Source organism: Pleurodeles waltl, chromosome 5, assembly GCF_031143425.1.
Source record: "Pleurodeles waltl isolate 20211129_DDA chromosome 5, aPleWal1.hap1.20221129, whole genome shotgun sequence".
NCBI lineage: Eukaryota > Metazoa > Chordata > Amphibia > Caudata > Salamandridae > Pleurodeles > Pleurodeles waltl.
In genome coordinates this window covers 1,370,448,758-1,370,468,325 of record NC_090444.1, presented here as the reverse complement: position 1 = coordinate 1,370,468,325, position 19,568 = coordinate 1,370,448,758, and the positions used below count along the sequence as shown (strand labels likewise).

Here is a 19,568-nt window from a genome sequence, read left to right as displayed (position 1 = left end):
ATGCAGGCAGAACGCCCGTCCTACCCGCACAGAATACCAAAAAACGCTCATCGGCATCTCTCCGTGGCTCCGCGGCGCAGAAATCCGGAACTCGACGCCCCAGCCACAGAGAGCCGGCTGACCCCGTCAGCCGCCTCCCGGGATGCCGCTAACGAGCAGCCCCGCCCGCTCAGTAAAGACGCGTCCGGCCAGAACACTTCTCGCGGAGCTCCGCGTCCCGAGGAGTGCCTCCAACGAAGTCCCCCAGGCCCCGCCTTGAAGGTAAGTGAAAGGGAATGTCTAGCGTGGGCTAGACAAAAAGAACAGGAGGGCGTAGGGGTGGGGGGGTTTAAAAGGGGAAGGGAGGGTGTAGGGGGAGGCAGGAGGCCTCATTGGGTAGAAAGGAAGGCGAGGGAGGGACGGGAGGTAATGCACCTTATCTGGCTACCTATCGCGGTAAGATAAACCTTTCAGGCATCCGAGTGTGAGTGTTCATTTTCTGTTAGATAAATGTGGAGATATACTAGCTGTATCTGTATTTTGTCACAAAACACAAAAAATGTATAAATACAGATAAAATGTGCAAAAATATGGATAAATACAAATGGAAATGCCCAAAAATAAATGCCGTAACATGACGCTTTAGTTATATTACAGAGTTGTTTTTCACAACCACCTTTTATTACTTTTCCACACGTGTATGCACTGGGCCTGTGATCCTTTCATTGAGAGTGATTGCCTGATCGAAGGGTATTCTTAACATGGAAAATTATTTTTGCATGGGAAGAAAAAAATACACACAAATAGCAGTGGCTTTTCCCAGTAGCCATAAGCAAATGCCTGTGGTTTTCCCCAAAGGGCACAGTTTGGTCAAGAGAAGCCGGCATATGTTAAGGAAATCATTGCAATTGTAGTTTTCCCTAGTGTGTGCCTGGGGGTTTTGTGAATTAACTAAAAGTCTATACACTCTGCAAGTTAAAGGCACATTTGTGTGCATGTAGGGATTTCTAGCTTTTTAGACGAACCAGACGCTTTTAGTACAATGACCAGAAACCCATCTATTGCAACTGGATGCAGTAGAATCATTTAGAGCTAGTCAGCTTCGACATCTTCGAAGCTACTCACTCTATTGCAGCATAGCAATAAGGAAAGATCTACGGTTGTAAAAAGGTTTTGCTTACTATGTTTACATTTTTCTACAACTTTTTAATTCTAATGTTTCAAAAAGTCTTTCTCTTGTTCAGAGCCTTGTCCACAGTTCTGTCACTGACATACTTTAGCGCTGATCTGAACTGCAGCGTCAAGTGCAGCGTCGAGTGCAACTTGCCTGCAGAGACACAGGTCTGTGCAAACTCCTGCTTGTATTTCCAGTACGTTGGCGACGAGATATAAATAGTCCAATCCTATTAGGCCGCCCCTGTCATATTGCATTAACACCGGTAGATTTAGCACATTCGTGAGAATGAGACCTAACACAAAAAACGTGAAGGAGAGAGAAAATTATAAATAGCGTCAAGCAGATGGCTGCTTACTCTAGCAAACCGCGCCAACCACAGCACGACCGGTCTTACCTTTGAAAGGAGAACATTTCACGATGTGATTGAAGTTCATTTGCCAAAATTCGAATTCGTTTTTTTTTTTTTAAATAAATAAATTTTTATAAAACCAACCTGACTTTGACACCCAAGCAACAGTTCAAGAGTAGCAGGCGCTGTTTTTTGTAGAAGCACCCCAGAAAAATAGACTACGGTCATTGTAGGTTAATTGGTTCCCCGTTGCGTTTTGATGGCACATTATGAGTTTTGCACTCAAACCACCAGCGCGATTAGACAAATCCAGAAATGGCTACTGGTCAATAATGCATATCTATTTAAAAACGTGAGGGTGTTCTAGTTTGTTAGCTGAGATTAGTCTCTAAATGCACGATAGGCTGGAGGACTGGCAAACGGACACACAGTGGCATTAGTTTTCATCTTCTTAAAAGAGCTGGCTACATTTAAAGCTTGAGGAAGAGTACCCAAGGAGTGAACCATGGTGCCCTTTGAGGTGTCGGCCTTTGACAAGACCCATCGTTTCCAACACATATACTTAGAGTTGGCTTTGGGTCACCCCATTGCTCATAATTGGGTGGCTTTGCTGTCCATCCCAGCTGACTGCTTTTGATTTGATATTTTTACTCCCTATTCTTGTGTTTGTAAATCCCAAGAGCATTTTGACTTCTCTGTGCCCTGACTGGATGAGTTGGATTCTTTCTCTGCATACTCAATCAATCAGAATTTGTATCGCACACTAATCACCCGTGAGAGTATCCAGGCGCTGAAAGAACTCTTTTTTTTTATATTGAGTGCTCCTTATGAGAGCATATGTTTTCTCGCTCTCTCTCCACTCCTAAGGCAGCCCTTTTCACGCTCTCTTTTCACTTTTTCTCCTTCCCCAATGCTTCCACCTGAGTCCCAATCTCATCTTATTTTAAATTCTTCAAATGATGGCCTAGCAGCTATAAAGTGCTGCTGTTCTGCTCATTCCCTTTTTTACATACCAGCCTCGTTCAACACCCCTCTTTCTGTCTCGCTTCCCGTGTTACTTTTTAAAGAGGGGTTACTAGAAGCAAAGTGCTGCTGTGACTCTCGCTTCCATTTTCATGCTTCATGCACTCTTTCTCTTTTTTTAACATTTTAATTAACTTTTCTAATATGGAAATTTACCATGTAAGAATGATACATTTAAAATGCACATAAGTGGCCTTCTTGGAATGAGTTTTAATAAAAAGTCCATCTATTCTTAGGTAACTGGCCATAGATTTGCATGTAATTGTCAAAAAATAATAGGTTGGCCTCCTCAAGCCAAGACCTATTGGCTTTGTCAGTACCTCTTTGGAGGGTTGATAGAGTGGATGACACACAGGACATACAACTAATGAAATCAGATGTCATACAGAGACATTTAAAGGTTGGCTACTGGGAGGGAGCAGCTTACCTGTGCTGTGTTAAATACTTTCAACATGCGTTTGGTATGCTCTGTTTGAAACTGAGAGGATGTACTTAGTAACCTTTCAAAGGAGGTGAGATTAGTAGAAGGGGGGGATTATTTTTGTCCTCGCTTGCTGGATTGTGCTTTTTAGCTGTGATCAGTAGCTTTTGTTATGTGAAAGGGAGCTGCGGTGGTACTATATAAGGGTTTTCAAAGCAACCACCAGGATCACCTTTGCGCATGGTAAACAGGGTATGCCCAGTGTGCATAGCTTCTAAGGATGCACTGAGCTTATCTAGAAAACTGGTGTTTATAGGTTTGTTTTTTCCAAGTCACTGTGGCCCGTTAAGTTGTCCTATCTGCTTCTTCCTACTACCCCCCTCACACCACCTCCTCCAAACACACACACACACACACACCTCCACTGTGCTCTCATCTACAACTTGGCACCAGTGGAAAGGCACTTAGGTATGTTGGCACAGGTGAGGGAAAGAAAGGCAAAATGTGTGTCACTGGCTGGTGACTGCACTGAGGCAAACACCTAGGACTTTGCCAGCGAACACACAAGGGCCTCACTCTGAAATCACCGCCAACAACAAGTGTCGGAGGAAAATAAGGTCAATGTCAGTGAAGGTCGAATGAAGGAGACCCTCAAAACTCATTGCACCCTTATACGCGAGGTTCGTTCTATGACATCCACTGTTAGGCAGCTCTGTGCCATAGCAAGTGATAAAAAAAAATAAAGTTAGGTGTTGGCTTTACTCCAAAAGCAGAATCATTTTACCAAGAAAACCTGCCTCGTTTTTTAACACTTACCATACACGATAAAGCTAAACTGGGCGTCTAAAACAGAATGAAGATATCAGCTGCTGTGATATATGTCATGTGATTATCAAACAATTTAACACCCCAATAAAAAAAAAACCACCAACTGCTAAGCAATAGGTAATGTGATTGAAAAAAGTATACACGATGAAAAACAAATGTATGCAATGCAGTATATGTAAAGGCAAAGACTTTATGCTACACGGCTAGTTCTTTAGAACATCTAGAACGTTGATGCTGTCCAAGGACCTTTGCAGAACAGTAACGTCAACAGCGTGGAAATGGCACAACAGTTGTTGAAAGCAGATGCCAAAAGCAAATGAACCAGCTGAATTTTTAGCTCAGTTTAAACAGTGCCATTAGGTTTGCCCTCTTTGCTAATGGTGGTCTGCCAATCCCTGAAGTGGATCGTATCACCCTCAGATTTATATGATGTCGTGTACAGTTTTTATATGCCTTCATTTTCTCCTTTATATCAACAGGGCTTGGCCTACTTGCTCGGGAAGTTCCTGTTTCTTTTCACCTGCTCTTCCAGCGTAGACGTGACTGCTCTGAGCCGGGTTTTGCTGGGAACAGCGATGGTGAGCACCAGAATGCATATTTATTAAGCTCCAGTGATATATATGTTGTTATTTCTGACGTGGAAATCGCAATGGAAGCTCATTAAGCCAGTCTCAGAAGTTTCTTTGGATATAACAAATTAAAGGTACAAAATGTTATCAAGTGTGAGAGGTGCTGGGGTAGGGCAACAGTAAAGTGTTTAGTTGTACACAGAATATGAAAGATGTATGATAACCTCTCCACTAGAGGGCGCATGGCAGATAGTTTACAGTGGAACCTGAATGATGTTACACTTAAGAGTATTCCAGTATCTGTTGCTTTATTTCACTATTCTTTACTTAGGCATTGAAATTTCGAATTTCCATTTTTTCTATTTAGTGGTTTTGACCCATGTTCTTTGAGACATTGAATCAGACGTGTCAAAAAAATGGTTGCAAATTGCACACTGACCAGACTTTAATTTCGTGATACGACCTATGGAGCAATAGGTCACATTGTAACGCAGTGAACGGAGGTTGCAAATCAGTGTGCCTGTTGTTTGTTAACTAAGCATGGCTCCCTGATGTAGGCTACAAACACAGGGATGGTGGCCTGCAAGGAAGAGCCTGAGTTTACATTCCCAACCGTAAACCTAAATAGAAGGGAGATACCCCTTTCGTGCCCCCTCCTATTTGCGATTTGGACAGGGTCGCAAAAGCCTTTTAGTAAGTCAGCAAGAAATTTTTAGACTTGTAAAAAGGCCTTATCCTGTTGGCGATCGCAAGCCGTGTGAGTTTGCGAATCGCAAGGTCTGCGATTGCAAAAGGGCTTTGAGGCGCCTGAAGAAGTTTTGGGATAGAAGCGCTTTGCTCTGTTTTTTCATTGAAAGCTGTATTTAACGTGTGTTTTTCTCCTTTGTAACACAATTTTGTTTGTATTGTCAGGACTGCCAGTGTTTTCTACCTGTATGCACTAGTTTCTTCCCTTTGATGAAACTCATAAGGTATTGCTAAGTACTCCTTGCCAATCCCTCATTATGTAACAAGGAGGAAGTCAGCACTTCCTCGCCTCCCTGTAGCTCTGGACGCCTCTGACGTTGGATAGAGATAACATCTTCCCTTCCAGACTAAACTGGAAGTGGGTATCGGTTACCATACCATGCAATATAGAATACCGTCTAGGTTCATGAAAGCATAAGGAGAACCAAGGGTTAAAGGGTTAATCACGTAGCAGGAGGAGTGTTCATGGACAATCTGCTGGACTGTTTGGCTCACGAGGACCTCATTACGTATGGGGCTGTGTAAGGAAGTGCACTTTGAGGAAAACTGAGTGCTGGTCGGTAATCTAGGTAGTCACAAAGAGAGTCTTTGTCAAATTAACTACTAAAAATGATGCTGGGTAGGGTTTTGTCAGGTCATGTCCCCATTTTCTGCAGATGGGATTTAAGTGCTAACATTGGGACACAGACTGCTCAAGGCATGTGGGACTTTGTAAGACATCAGTGAACATAACAGTGAAATATTGGGAAGTGGATGTTACTACATCACTGAATACGTTAGCCATGCACCTTGGGAACGAAATGGGTATTTGCATCCTTTTATGCTCCTGCATTCCTTTGCTTTTATAAAACGGGCCCTAGTCCTTTCTCCGATTCCTTTGTAAACCCATCGTAGAGGTGCAAAATTAGCATTTGCGTGACGTTAAGGATGTATTCCCTTATTTGAAATGAGGTTTGCAACCCATACCATTAGGGAACGCCCTTGTCCAAGCGCATGGACTATATTACTGTGCAGCTGCACCGTTAAATAAGACTTTGAAATGTGGGAAACCTATCAGATGGCACATGGTTATTGGTCTCCACCAGGGCAGTTTTTATTTTGTACATATCCTTTCAAGCATCATACCTCAGGAAATTGTTCTTGAGAACGAAACTCTTCCAATTTGTGATTCTTTATGTCTCCACCTGACAAGAGTTTATTTTATCGATAATATGGGACGATTTGATTTGGGATTTAATTTAAAGCTTAAATGTCTCAGGTAAAACTGATTTATTGTACAATCTCCCTTCCTCGATCCTACACGGTGTTAGTGACAGTTAATAAATGACGCCAGTGTTCAATCCAGAATATAGCCTTATGGCCGACTGCCAAGAGCTACACCAGTTGTTAAAGGCCCGGAACTCGAGTTATATGCCCGAGGCGAAGGCCTGTAACTCGGGTGAGGGACTTTAACAACCGGTATAGCCAGAGGTAGAAAGGCCATAAGGCTAGTAGGAGATCCCACCCAATGAAGAGTAAAATGTTATAAAAAAAGTGAGAAACTGAAAGACAAACATTGGAATGTTGGATCAGGAGGCTTCTGTCAGCCATTATAAGCCCCAAGCCACCTCATTGAGCTCCCAACATTCCAATAGTCTAATAAGCTATCTCATTATTGCGCCTTAGCATCGTCCTGCTGTCTGCTCTCCAGCTGCCCTTATTTGAATCATCATATTCCAAACCTCTCAATGCATCTACATTCTATTTCACCACTGAATCGTTCTTAAGAATCCCACAGCACTACCTGGCTGTCTCCTGAGAGGAGACCTTAAATGTTCCAGCAAGAATAGCTGCAATCTATGCCAGTCAAAGCTGCTACCGTTATGGAAACATCGAATGCTGACTGAACCGATACTCCATGTCTCCTTCTGCGCTGTCTGCAGCTCAGACATTTCACATTATATTTTAAGACAAAAATGATAGCACCAGTTCTTGGGAAAATTAGGTACTTGAGGTTGTTGAAAGGAATTAGTAGAACATCATCTAGAAATGTCAGAGGAGGAATGTGGATGCTTACTCGTTCACGAGAGGTCATGAAGACGTCCCTTTCCTTGTCCGTTATGGCAATGTGCATGTGGCAAGAGTAGTGTTTATTGAAATGACAGATGTCCTTTTCTACTGTACTCACTGCAGTATTCTGTCATGTTAGACTTCTCACAATCAGTAGGAACACTTAATAGGATGAGAAGAGAAGACATTTATCACCATCTACCTTAGAAAATTTCACTTTTTGAAACCGTTTTGATTCCTAGCACACACTACTCAATGCCTTTTTTGTCTACCAGCATAATGTAAGATAGGGATTGCCGCAGACTTTAATTATACTTGTCAGGATGGAAAAAGTCCATGTGTAACTCTGGTTTGCGTGTTCCTAGATTGACCTCCCCATTGCAAGTTCTGGAGCTTTCTGACTTTTAAACTCAGCACACACTACAGTCATTTATGCCCTAAGGGTTTCTATGACACGATATGTGACCCAGAATGAGGCTATGTCGTTTGGTGGGGCACAGGAAGTCAAGCTTCTGTACTGAGTGTACTGCTTATCAGGCTACTGATAGTTATGGCAATGACAGGCTGTTGTGGCAGAAAAGGCCTTTTTACTTGTCAAGTGCCCAGAGAGTCGCCCATTGGTATCTTTTCTGTTTTTAAATTGGTCTGATAGTTCCCTGAATCTGTGCCTTTTTCTCCATCCATGTGGTACTTGGTGCCACAATTGTATGTATAGGTTCTGCGCATGGAGGTTGTCTTTGAGTGTGTCTGTTACATGTGGCTGTATCTATGCAGGAATCCATTTTGATTTCCTGATATGGTGGGGTTTGGAGAGAGTCTCAGGCAGCAAAGTGAATTGTGGGACTTCTTGAGAGTATTCCTGAGGTCCTTTAGAGTGTAGAGGAAAGGAAACATAGGGTCATTTTGAAATATAGGGAGATTACCCTGCCCTTTCCTGCTAGATTGTGCCCTCAAAGGGCTATTGTCACAGGTTAACTGGTAGTTCAGTGGTGTAGCGTCTCCTTTGTTTGGGCCCCTGTTTTTGTTTTCCCCTTAGAAGAGAATCCCAACTCCATCACACCTTCCTTCTGATAGCTGCAGCAAAAGTATATGGCTGGACCAATCTGGGTGGAATAAGCAAAAGGCAAGACCTGTTGCAAACTGGTGCACTCTTAGAATACACAGGCTCCGTCTGCAACTGTACTATTAATCAGGAACTGGAATTATTAGCCAGTATGCCAAGATTTCTGTACTAGAGGCTGGGGTCCTACAGCAGTAGTGACCGAGAAACTCTTTGGCGCTCCAGGGTTGGGGTATTCAAGACCAACTCCCTTTGCCAGGTTCAGGACCATAAACCTGAGGAAACAATGCTATATAGAAGAATGGGACTGCCACAACTGAGTCAGGATAAACTCAACCTGTCCGCTGTGACTCAGGAGAAGGACCGGCATCACCAGGCCATACAGTGAGGCACTGGGACCGAGATATGCACACACAGTGCTCCGCAGCTGAAACACCTATAGTTATGGGTGCCCAGGCAATCTGCAAAAACAATTTGCAGCTTCCAGCCAATAGAAACCAGGCACATGTGACCTTTTTGCAGTGAGACAGTATGATTGCAATCCAACCACAGCCTCTTCAACACTGGTGCTGGTGCTACTTACATTCAATCAGCCAAGCCACGCCAATGTTGGCTTGGTGTGTGCAGGGTCACTGCATCCCTGCTTGGTGGACATGTTAGGACACACAACAGCTGCAGCAGTGCACTGGAAGGCATGACCAGCAGACAAAGACAGCAAGGTACTGTGTGAAAAGGGTGGGATGCCCAGGATCAAGGGAAGATATTGCAGTGGGACTGAGTTAACCTCAAGAATGGAAAAGTGTTAACAGGACACATTAGAACAATCCTAAAACTTTACTCTTTCAGTTTCCTATGACGGTAAAGTCTACCTTGTACGGTGTGACCATTCAATTACTTTATTAGTAAAGCAGCGCAGATCGTATTCAAACCCGAGCAATTGTTACCTGATAACTGTGTCCCTACTGATGTTTTTTCTGATGATTATGTAAAGTACTGTGTTGTGTGATGAAAGAAATATTATTTCTTTTCTAAATAAAAGCACTGACTAGTCCCCTGTTTATTAAGTGTTATTGGTTGGTTCAAGGTGTTCTAAATGTTAACTCTGTACCATCTCCGTGAGTAAGCCATGCACTGCTGGACTTCACTACTGTGAGGGTCCAGTGCTAAAAGGTTTACTTGGTGCTTAGTTGTGGCCTCAGTAATGAGTTAAACACTAAGGACACCGCTTCTAGAAACATCTGATTGTCGCAATTTGAGCCCAGTAACCACTGTCTATCCAGGACTCCGGAAAATTTCCCACAGTGCTCCAAGCGAGTATCAACATTGAAGCTCACTCCATTCGGTCATCATTTAAACACCACACTTTACTATCCTGGATCCAATATTGCCCAGTCCTGTATTGCATGCTGTTATCTCCTTCATAATTAGGGCTCCCGGTTTTCTGGTATCCATTTTACAGGTCGAAGTGCAAGCACTTTGACCTGTTGTAAGTATTGTAGGCTTTTAACCACGCCCACCGCAAGCCCACCACTTTCACTCGTTCCTGGGCTTGCCTTTCAAAATCCTTTGTCATCATTGGTAAATGCTTTACGTTTGTCCCTCCTTGGGACGGTTTTGTTACCGCCTTAAGACTGCCCCTGTTACATAGATAATTGAACGATTACTGATATGTTTGACTGCGAGTGCACTTCTTTTTGTGTCTCTCCTTCGCGCTCATGCTGGCCATGGCACTTTGAATCAGCTCGCTGATATCAACTGTTTTACTTTTCATTTTGAATTTAAGTGGCAAGAAAAGTCCAGTTAGGAATTTACAACGCTGATAGCTCTAACTTGAACAAACGTGAGACCCATTACATTGCAAATGCTTGTTTTACATTTACATCCGTGTTTATCCATATGTACTTTCTGTTAATTTGATCTCTATTTATCCACATTTATTTTGGGGTTTGTAAAAAAATGAAGCCGATACTTGTATATTTCCACATTTATATAACTCATAAATACACACTAATAATTGAATCCCTTACAGGTGTCAATGATATGAACATAGATGATAAATCAAAGCATTTATATGACAGCATGCAAATTTTAGTATAAACCTTGTGCATATCTACTAATTGTTAAGCCTCATTTTTAAAATTCGTTTCCTTTGTAAACTTCTTACCTGTCAATCTGCACAAGTATTGGCCTGGCAGTCACAACTAAGAACATTAAGAATCACTCAAAAAAACAGCCACATTTCTGTTTTTATCTACATTTCAAAATAAATACAGACCTTTGCAATCTGTATTTATCTGTAAAAATAAGTTAAAACGGAAACCAGGAAGCCTTACTCATAAATATTCAGTGATTTCAGGGAGTTAACCTCTCTACTCCTTGGATTTCTAGGACGGGTGCTGGAGCTGCTTTGATGATTTCCATCTGCTGACTCAAAACGCTGTCTCCATTTTTATGTATGGTGCCCAGACTATCTATGACTCCCTGAAGGCCAAACATCCAGTGAGCGCGCTGCTTAATGAACAAGAGGTGAGTCGCATTATCTTACAGTATGTACAAAGCCAAGACATGGAGGGAGAGAGGTTAAATGTAAGGATCTAGAATACTACGTCCCTTGAAACATCAAATGCTCAACTTGTATTCTATACCAAAGAGGGAAACCGAATGTTGGCCAACTGGAACCCGTATGTAAATAGGATTCTTGTTTTTAAGGCCTTCACTCACTCTTTTAGTCGCATGCTTCATCGTTGCATATCATCCTGGCCCCTATAAGCCAGGATGGGCTTGACCCTGTCACAGGGAGTAATTTTGATATCATCATAACAGCTTTTCTTTCAATGTAGAAATAAAAATACCTAAGGGTCACAGTGGTTTTCCTTTTTTTTGCGTGCCTCTTTTATGGTTTATAACAATGCACCTTGATGTTTATGGATGTTATTGGGCATGCATCCTCTTGATAGTCGATATGGCCACCCTGGTGGTTCCCAAGGTCATAGAGACCACATCTAGGGGAGGGGGAAGTAATTTCTTTACTTTGGCCTCAAGCCTGGTTTCTTTAATGGGCAATTAGTTCTTGATGGTGAAGCTCAGTAGCTTCCTTTGCATATGTTCTCCAACATCCCTTTATGGAACTTTCAGTATATTTTGGTCATCTATCGCATCTCTAAGAATTTTGGTACATATGAAGAGATTATGACCTAGCTAGAAGAATGGATCAGTATTAGAGGAAACAATGAGGAGGCATTCTTTGCAAAACCCACCTGTCAGTTAGGCCTGGACAAACAGGGTGCATGAACGCGGAGGCTTTGATGAGAAAAACAATTGTACCATGGCAAGAAGTCTGCTCAGCACCCTAACTCCTTTAGCTCCCGAATACCCTGCTCTTTTTTAGTGTTACCCACATTCAGATAATCCTTTTATCTCAAAGCATAATTTATAAGGTACTGCCTCACATTCTCAATAGAATGCCTGCGGTATCATGCTGTGGTACCTGTTCCCCCCACCATTCAATTCAAGTGAGGATCAGAACGAGTAATTCTCATTCCATCAATTTGTAGTGTGTTCTTAAGGCTTATAATGTATTAAACACACAATTACCGATTGCATTTTTGTAACTAAGGTTAGCCTTCATACAGCATTATATTACATATATTTCTTGTTATCCTTGTAGAAGATGTTCTATTCGTGTCTATTTATGTATATAGTGATAATAATACCCACATCGTAACCAGAGACGTTTCAAGGCATGGGCAAAGTGGGCGCTGGCCCAGGGCCCCAGCCTTTTGGCGGGGGCAGGGGGGCTGATAGAATTTGCCGTGTTTTGTAGAGTCTCTACCTGATGATTTTGAATACTTCTTAAACAGATTGTTTCAGAAGCTGTTTTCCTTTAATTTATTTTCATATGGCTGATGTGTTGAAGTCTATTACAGACATTTTGCAGAGGAATGGGTTTATGTTTCATGCAACATGCATAATAAAAAAGTTCCTTTTAGAGCTAAACAGGCACTCAGGAGAAGTGGGAGGGGGTTCACAGAGAATATTTGCAATAATATTAGTGTGCTGCTGTTAGATGTAATTGAGATTTAGAATTTGGACGAGTGTGTCTGTGCACTGTCAGTGTTCTGGCCAAAGAGGCCATGAAAGAGCTGAAATTGAATCATAAATTCAAAGCTGTTCGGTCAAGGGGCCCCCAATAAACGTTTGTCCCAGGGCTTCCAAGATCCTTAAGCTGTGCCTTACCGTAACATTTTATGCATTTTTCCACAGATAGCAGTGGACAAAAACTGTAACCTGTTCCTGACGGTCCACTGGCAGCCAGGATTTCAGCAGCTGCCCGGCGATGTGAGAGCCCTCTTCCGGACAGTGTCTCTGTGTGTTCCTGACCACACCGTCCTACTGAGAGGGAAACTCACCAGCCTGGGTTTTAAAAGTCCCAAAGCCATCGCCAGACGCCTCCAGCTCATTGCGGAGCTCGTCAGGGAGCAGCTGTTAGTATTTATATGTGTGGCGCGGCTTGCATTGTATGAAGAACAACTCATTATAGCATGTTTTTACTGTGAAAAAGCGAGTGAGTGAGCGCACAAGGAAGAGAGTGAACGAGTGTGGTACAGGCTGCAAACCAAGCGATTCCTAAGAGATGTAGCGGCTTCTCCTTCTTTCTTGTTTTAAATATCCTCTTTGCAGGAAGTGTTCTACTACTTTTTTGTGTTTTTAACACATTTTTTGCCATAAAGAATGCACATTTTTTACAAATATTACACAGATGTGCAACAATTTTTGTGCCGCTCTAAAAATGTCCTTTTTGTTATTTTTATTTTCATTTTTCCACTGTTTTAGGGATTTTGATTTACACTTAATCACATGTGTAGCAAATTATGATGTCCGCCCATCGTTTATGAAGATACTACAGCAACAAGTGTGCTCTCTCGCTACATCCTATGGATTGATAATCCGTATGACTTGTCACTCTTTCACATTGCAGGACAGCCATTATTAGGTGTTAGAAAGCATTCGATAGAATATACTTTATAACATATAGTATGGAACATATCCTCGTGGTAGAGCAACTATGTTTTGTTGTGACCCAAGCTTTGTGCAGTACAGAGGTGGCTTAAAATGCATGATAGAAATAGACAAGCATAAGCCTTGGAACTAAAATCTGACATTATTCCCAGACCAGAGAAATGCCATCATCACTTCAGCTTCCAGTCATTCCTTGGTGTGATCCAGAGAGCCGCCCAAAAGAGGGAGAGTGAAAAGGCGAGCAACAACCAATCAAATCGCCTAGAGGCCTATGACGGAGGGAGAACATCCAGATCCAGTAGCATCACGTCTGTGCAGCAAAACATACCCTATGGCGCAAGTACGTGTGTGTGTGTTTCTGGCAGCATAGCAAAAATCTGACCTATGTGTGGACCACAGGTGAAAACCTTCCGAATACCAGTATAGCCGTGTGTCACGGAGGTGTAAAGCACAAAACAGCAGTCATAAAAAGTACTAAAAATGGTGTCCACTGCCAGCGTCACCTTACTATTGTAGACGGTGCACGTAAGCAGAAATTCAGATTAGAGACTACCAGTATGTATCTTCTTTGGCTCCCACAACCCCTGTACAACATAGTGGCGTCTTATATAATTTGTTTAGAAATGTGGCCTAGTAAGGAGGCAGTCAAAAGTGAGGCACCTTAAGCGATAGTGCACTCTATGGTTGTAGACCTCCATGTACGCTTGCCGCCAACCTGGACTTCCCTTCAGATAGAAATGGCTGCCAACCATGTTCGGTGTGCCTACTTTGCGATGGAATGGAAAAAAAACATGACACAAGGCTTTCTATATACCAACAAAATTCAGAGCTGCAAAGTGTCCCATTGTTTTTGTGTGATACCTTAGGCTAATCCTGGCTTTTTACTCAATTGCACTTTATTGCTGCGGTTATTTTGTTAACAACATTCATAGGCTGTTAAAAGGTCAGGACTGACTTGAAGTAGGACATTTGTCATGGGGACACTTTGCAGCTGTGAATTTCCACACAACAGCAGCACCATGTTACGGTAGTGCAGAAAAGCACTGGTGAGCATGCTTAATGCATCTAGCTTCAGATGCCTTAGAATGCAGGGCTGCAAATTAATCTGGTGTAATTCAAAATGTTAAAGGTTTCGCAAGATATTGTACTGTTGGCAGGATTGACCACCACTACAATGTCACAATATTCAATAAGGATTAAATGAATCACTTTCAACTATGTCCAGGAATTTGTTTATTAGTAAAATATTTGAATATATCACTCTTACTGTTTCAATTAATTATTCGTACATTAAAACAATGTCTTGTGAGTATGAAAAGTAATGAAATCTGCAAGAGTGTTATGAGATTTGAGTGTGAGCATCCATGGATGATTTGGTGAATTGGAATGAAAGACCTATGCGTCCTTCATGTTGTCTTACCTGTATATTTCCTGCCATGCATCTTATCATTCCTGAAACAGCCACCTGCCAGCAATGTGGCTTCAGGCTCTTTCACCACCCACCTATATGACTAAAGGAAGAGGCATCTCTCCGTAGGGTCATTGGTTCACTGACTGCCAGAAGTGAATTCTGTCTTCAGTATAGTCCATGAAGAATGATGTGCTGGCCTATTGTTCTCAACAGGCAGGTTCATAACTCATTCCCTTATGAGGGAATATTGATGTCAAAGAATATAGGGCAACTATGGTGAGATCTGAAAAGCAGATAGCTGCAAAGTGATAATTCTGTTGATCATTAAGGATTTGACTTTGCATTATCAACTAGATAGCATTTGAATACTGTCAGAACCCATTTAAGAGGACCACAGGGCAGGCGTTACTGGGCCCAACTGTTCTAGTTGAGTCCTTTCACCCCTTATGTCCCAGGCCTGGCCTACTATTGATTCGGAGAAACTGGGACAGATACCTCTTCTGCACTTGACTCTCAGTAGTTAGAGTGGTTGAACAGTCCAAACCTCCCTCAGGGGGTAGGTGTGGATAAAGGTTTGTGAACATGGGCTCACAACTTTAAATGCACACAGGAGCAGCAATAAATTATTGTCCAGCCTAATACTCCCTTGTATGCAAAAGAGGAGTATTTTATTTCTACTGCTATACACAAAAGGGAAGAATATGACATTCACAGACAATTACACAGTCCTCCCCTTAGGTCGGGGCTCTAGTGTCTTTTTGACGGTTCCCTATTCCACCCACTCCTAGTTTGGTTCTCAAGAGACCACTATAACTCTAACTTAAAGTGAGTAGTTTTCCGGCGCTACCCCACCTCAACTAGCAGCAAGCTTCCCTGGGCCGACAGGCCTGAAACAAGTGTTACCTGCGCTGGCACGAGGGAAGCACTCGGAGTTCTAGAGTGTGCCCTATCCTTGGGTGCTTGCAACAGTTGCAGCCCAGTTCAGGTAAGTCAACTGCACGTGGACTAAGCAACAGTACTCGGTAGGTGCAGGATCTCTGACTCGCGGTTGTGCTCTTGCAGCAACTGGAGATTTCTGGGGTTTCTCCTGGTGGTGGTGGCTACAATGATCCTGTTCTGGGCCCCTCACTTTGGTGACGGTGCTACCATGGCATCCTCACTTCTCCAGTGAGATAGAACAAGTCACAGTCCTCAGTGCTCCCGATGACCTCCTACGACATACAGGGTCACCACAACTCACTGTCTACTGGCTCCAGTCTGATCAACATAGTGAAATTCTCCACTGCACCCCATCCTGGCATATGGGGTCACTGCCATGCTACTGCATATGGCTTCGGCATTTACCCCAGGGGAGTCTTTCGCATGGCTATCTTCACAACAGTCTTCTCCTGGCATCTGAGGGACACCACCTCTCTCCTGCACATGGGCAACGACCTGATCCTTGCAGCAGCTGCTTCCTCACACCTCGCACTGGGAGTCCACACGCAGGGCTTCCCACTGGACCTCACTCCCTCCAGCACTTTCCTCTTCTGTACAGGGCACACTGGTCTTGGCAAGCAGGCGGTGCTGATGCTCAAGGCTGCAGGGCAGGTGGTCTTGGATTTCCTGGGTGATGGCTTCATGGAGACTAGCAGGCCTTGGCCCCCAGTCCTGGCCACATACAGAGGTCTTGCAGAGCTTCACCTCCTCACACAGCACGTTTGGGTGCTTGGTAGATGACAATTTTTGTGGACTCACACTCCTCTTCTTAATGTGATTTAGGATGTGTGTCTTTGAAGTTTTAGATTGGAGTTCTGCTTCTTTGAAAGTGCCTACTCTTTTGCTTCATCTTCCTCTTGAAAAGCAGCTTGTTCTAGCATGGATGTCTCTGAAGCGGATAGTCCCACAACACAGGCTATGGGAGCAAATATATTTCACACCTGGATGTCAGCCACAGTGATATGTGCCTTGAAAGGTTAGCCCAGGGCTCCCAGTCTTACTTCTTATGATTCTGTTACCCGCCCCATCTCCTTCCTGGGATGTTCCTAGGCTCTTTCCTTGTGACCTCTTATTGGCTCAAAGAGCACCTTTTGAAATGTACAGTGGAGGTCTGGTCCCCCGTATGTGTCCCACCCAGTTTACAGGAATGCAGGAACACACAAGTCTGTCTGGGGGGATTCTGTACCTCCTTCCAATGTTTCACCATGTATACCTGGGTCTCTCAAAATGAAACCTAGAGCCTTCCATGTATTGTACCTTCCACAGGCACACATACACCCAATGCATGTATATAACATGTACGCACTGCTCAACACTGTATCCTTTATGTCCTGCCCCACTCATAGGCATACCCAGCAAATGCACTTATCATGCACGCACTGCATCCTTCATGTATTGTACCACTCACAGGTACACATACACCCAGCACATGTGTTAATTCTGCACACATTGAAGAGAACTACATCCTTTTGGTACTGTACCTTTCACAGGCATATGCACTTCCAACACATGCATCCACCATTCACGCACTACTCAGTACTGCATTATCCATGTATTGCACCCTTCCAAGGTACACATACACCCAGCGTAAATACACCACTTCTGCGCTGTGCAGCACTTCACACCAATCTAATGTAGCCAAGGGTGAGTTAAGCACACAGCAGCGGAACTTTTAAATGTGAGTGAGCCTTTAGGCCTCATTACAGTGACGCAGATTAAGAAGGATCTGTTCACTCCTTCTGATCACTACATGGTATGCTGCCACCACCTTGCTCGTACTGCTTAATTCTTGATGAAAAGGGCAGCTATTCGGGCGCCCCTCCATGTCCAATAAGATCGCAAGCCGACAGGCCTATGTCATGACGCACACACATGATCTATGGCTGTCTATATGATAGCAAAAATCAGCATTAGGGAGCCAGAAATCAGTACGGTTGGCACTCAGGCAATGGTCAACACCCATTGCCATAAAGAGGACTTTTCCATCCCAACAAATACCAAAACATATATTTGAGATACCTATTTTTGGCAACATTTACTAGCTAATTTCCAGGTGCAGTAGCAAATGTCGTATAAGCACACCCTTTTTTAATTTGCACGGGGAGGTGCTATTTACAAATGTAAATTTACAGGTGAAAAAATGTATTTGTGGAAGTTCACTCTTGCACTTTGGTGCAAATGTAATGCTTTTAGCTATTCACTGTTTATAAGTGAATTTACTACAAAAGGCTTACATGTCTCCACCCACCGAAATCAGGTAGGGGAGCCTAACGTATGAGTGTAAAGTTGAAACTTGTAAATCTTCACACTTAGGCAGTGATTTAAGTATAGAGGAAGCCTTTAAAAATTACGAAATGTACTAAATATATTTAATATATGACGTTAAATTAAAATTATATTTTTGAAAGATGTATTCAAAATAAGCACCTAGTGTAAATTGTTTACATGTGTTTAGTTTGCATAAAAATTATTAAAAGGTATGTATGGAATTAATTTAAATTAATTTTATTATTTAAAAAAATCAAATAAAGTTAGTTATTTTTAAAGTAAAAAAGGTTATTAAAACATTTAAAAATAACAAGAAATGTTTAGTTATAAATATTTAAAAAGAATAATGCAATAGGTATATATATATATATATATATCAGTTATTTTTACATTATTTGCTAAGGGGTTTTAATTTCTTTCGAAGAGTAGTTGGCCATGCATGGTGCTGGACGTACTCCATGTCTGGGATTCAGTACATTTACCATTCTTTCTGTTTTGGGTCCTTTTTAGCTGTAGTAAATTTAGAAGTGCAGTTTGTGACTAGCAGTAGGTTTACTCTTTTTGTGGGTTTGTGCATATTCCATCTTAAACTCCTCACTAACCTGCTGTTAACCTTGTGTACTCCTCCCAAATGCTTCCCCATTTATTAGTATAAATACTCCTTTTTGCAGCCAATTCACCTGTTCCCTGCCACATTTAATAGTAAAACGTAAGTGTATGAAGAACTTTTAAGTTGGGCCGAAGATCCTCACACAGAAAGGATAGAGGAGGCGGAGGCCTCTGCATGTAGGTTTGCAAATAGCTTTTTGTGGTAAGTTAGTAGTACAAAATCCAGTTTGTGAATAGGCCCCATTATGTTTTTACAGATCAATGAACAGATCTCTGGTCCTCTTTTTAGCATCAGGCCCTTTAATATGCATCTGTATGAACCAGTCATTTTGCTCATTCCATAGGAGGAGAATTTCACAGCTCCAATGGATGAGATGTTGAAAGGAGCAGAGCCATTAGCATAAAAAGCAGCAATGAAAATGCCCAGATATTATGTGACTCTGCACACATGTTCATCTGCTTTTCTAAATTGTTTTACCCTATTTATTGCAGGTCCATCTCCAAGTCTGAAAGGCGGGTATGGCACAGACAGAAACAAGAAATCTCTCTCCTCCAACCCTGTGATAGCAGCTGCCAAGGAAAGCCATGCTGTGATCGCTGAGTCACTGCAGGAGATCCTGGGTCCAAGAATGGCTGGAGATGTAAGTTACTGTACAGCAAGAAAGCTGCCAATCTTGGCAAAAAGCCTCCTGTACAGACAAGCAATTTAGTGTAACACTTTAAGCACAACTGCAAAAAACTGAACTTGTGACAGATATCCCGTCTGACGTATTATGATTACATTATTTTCATTGGAAATCATAATGCGGCTGACGGATATCTGTCATGTTTGTGATGGAGTCACCCGTCTGCCAAACTCTAAATCAGGCCCTAAGTCTCCCCAACTGTTGACCTTCAAGGATAGCAATGATACGATTGCTTCGCTTGCTACATTAGTTTCATTGCCTTTTGATAAATAATGATGACTGACCTATTGTGTTTGTATTGAGAGCATACAATTAGTTGTGATGTTTTAGTTATACTTTCAAGTGTAATTAGCTTGCTTCTGCATTGCTCCAGAGCATGCCAACTTGAACTTCAG

The 19,568-nt window shown here is 42.5% G+C and overlaps 1 protein-coding gene across 1 annotated transcript in view; it reads left to right on the top strand.

Annotated features, from left to right (window-relative positions):
• Window positions 1-19,568, top strand: part of LOC138296482 (uncharacterized) — a 1,064,486-nt gene that overhangs the window by 618,404 nt on the left and 426,514 nt on the right. Inside the window, exons 46-50 of the mRNA XM_069235627.1 lie at window positions 4,257-4,355; window positions 10,591-10,728; window positions 12,466-12,686; window positions 13,374-13,561; window positions 18,980-19,128. Of these exons, the coding sequence (XP_069091728.1) occupies window positions 4,257-4,355; window positions 10,591-10,728; window positions 12,466-12,686; window positions 13,374-13,561; window positions 18,980-19,128 (795 nt within the window). The remainder of the gene's footprint in view (window positions 1-4,256; window positions 4,356-10,590; window positions 10,729-12,465; window positions 12,687-13,373; window positions 13,562-18,979; window positions 19,129-19,568) is intronic.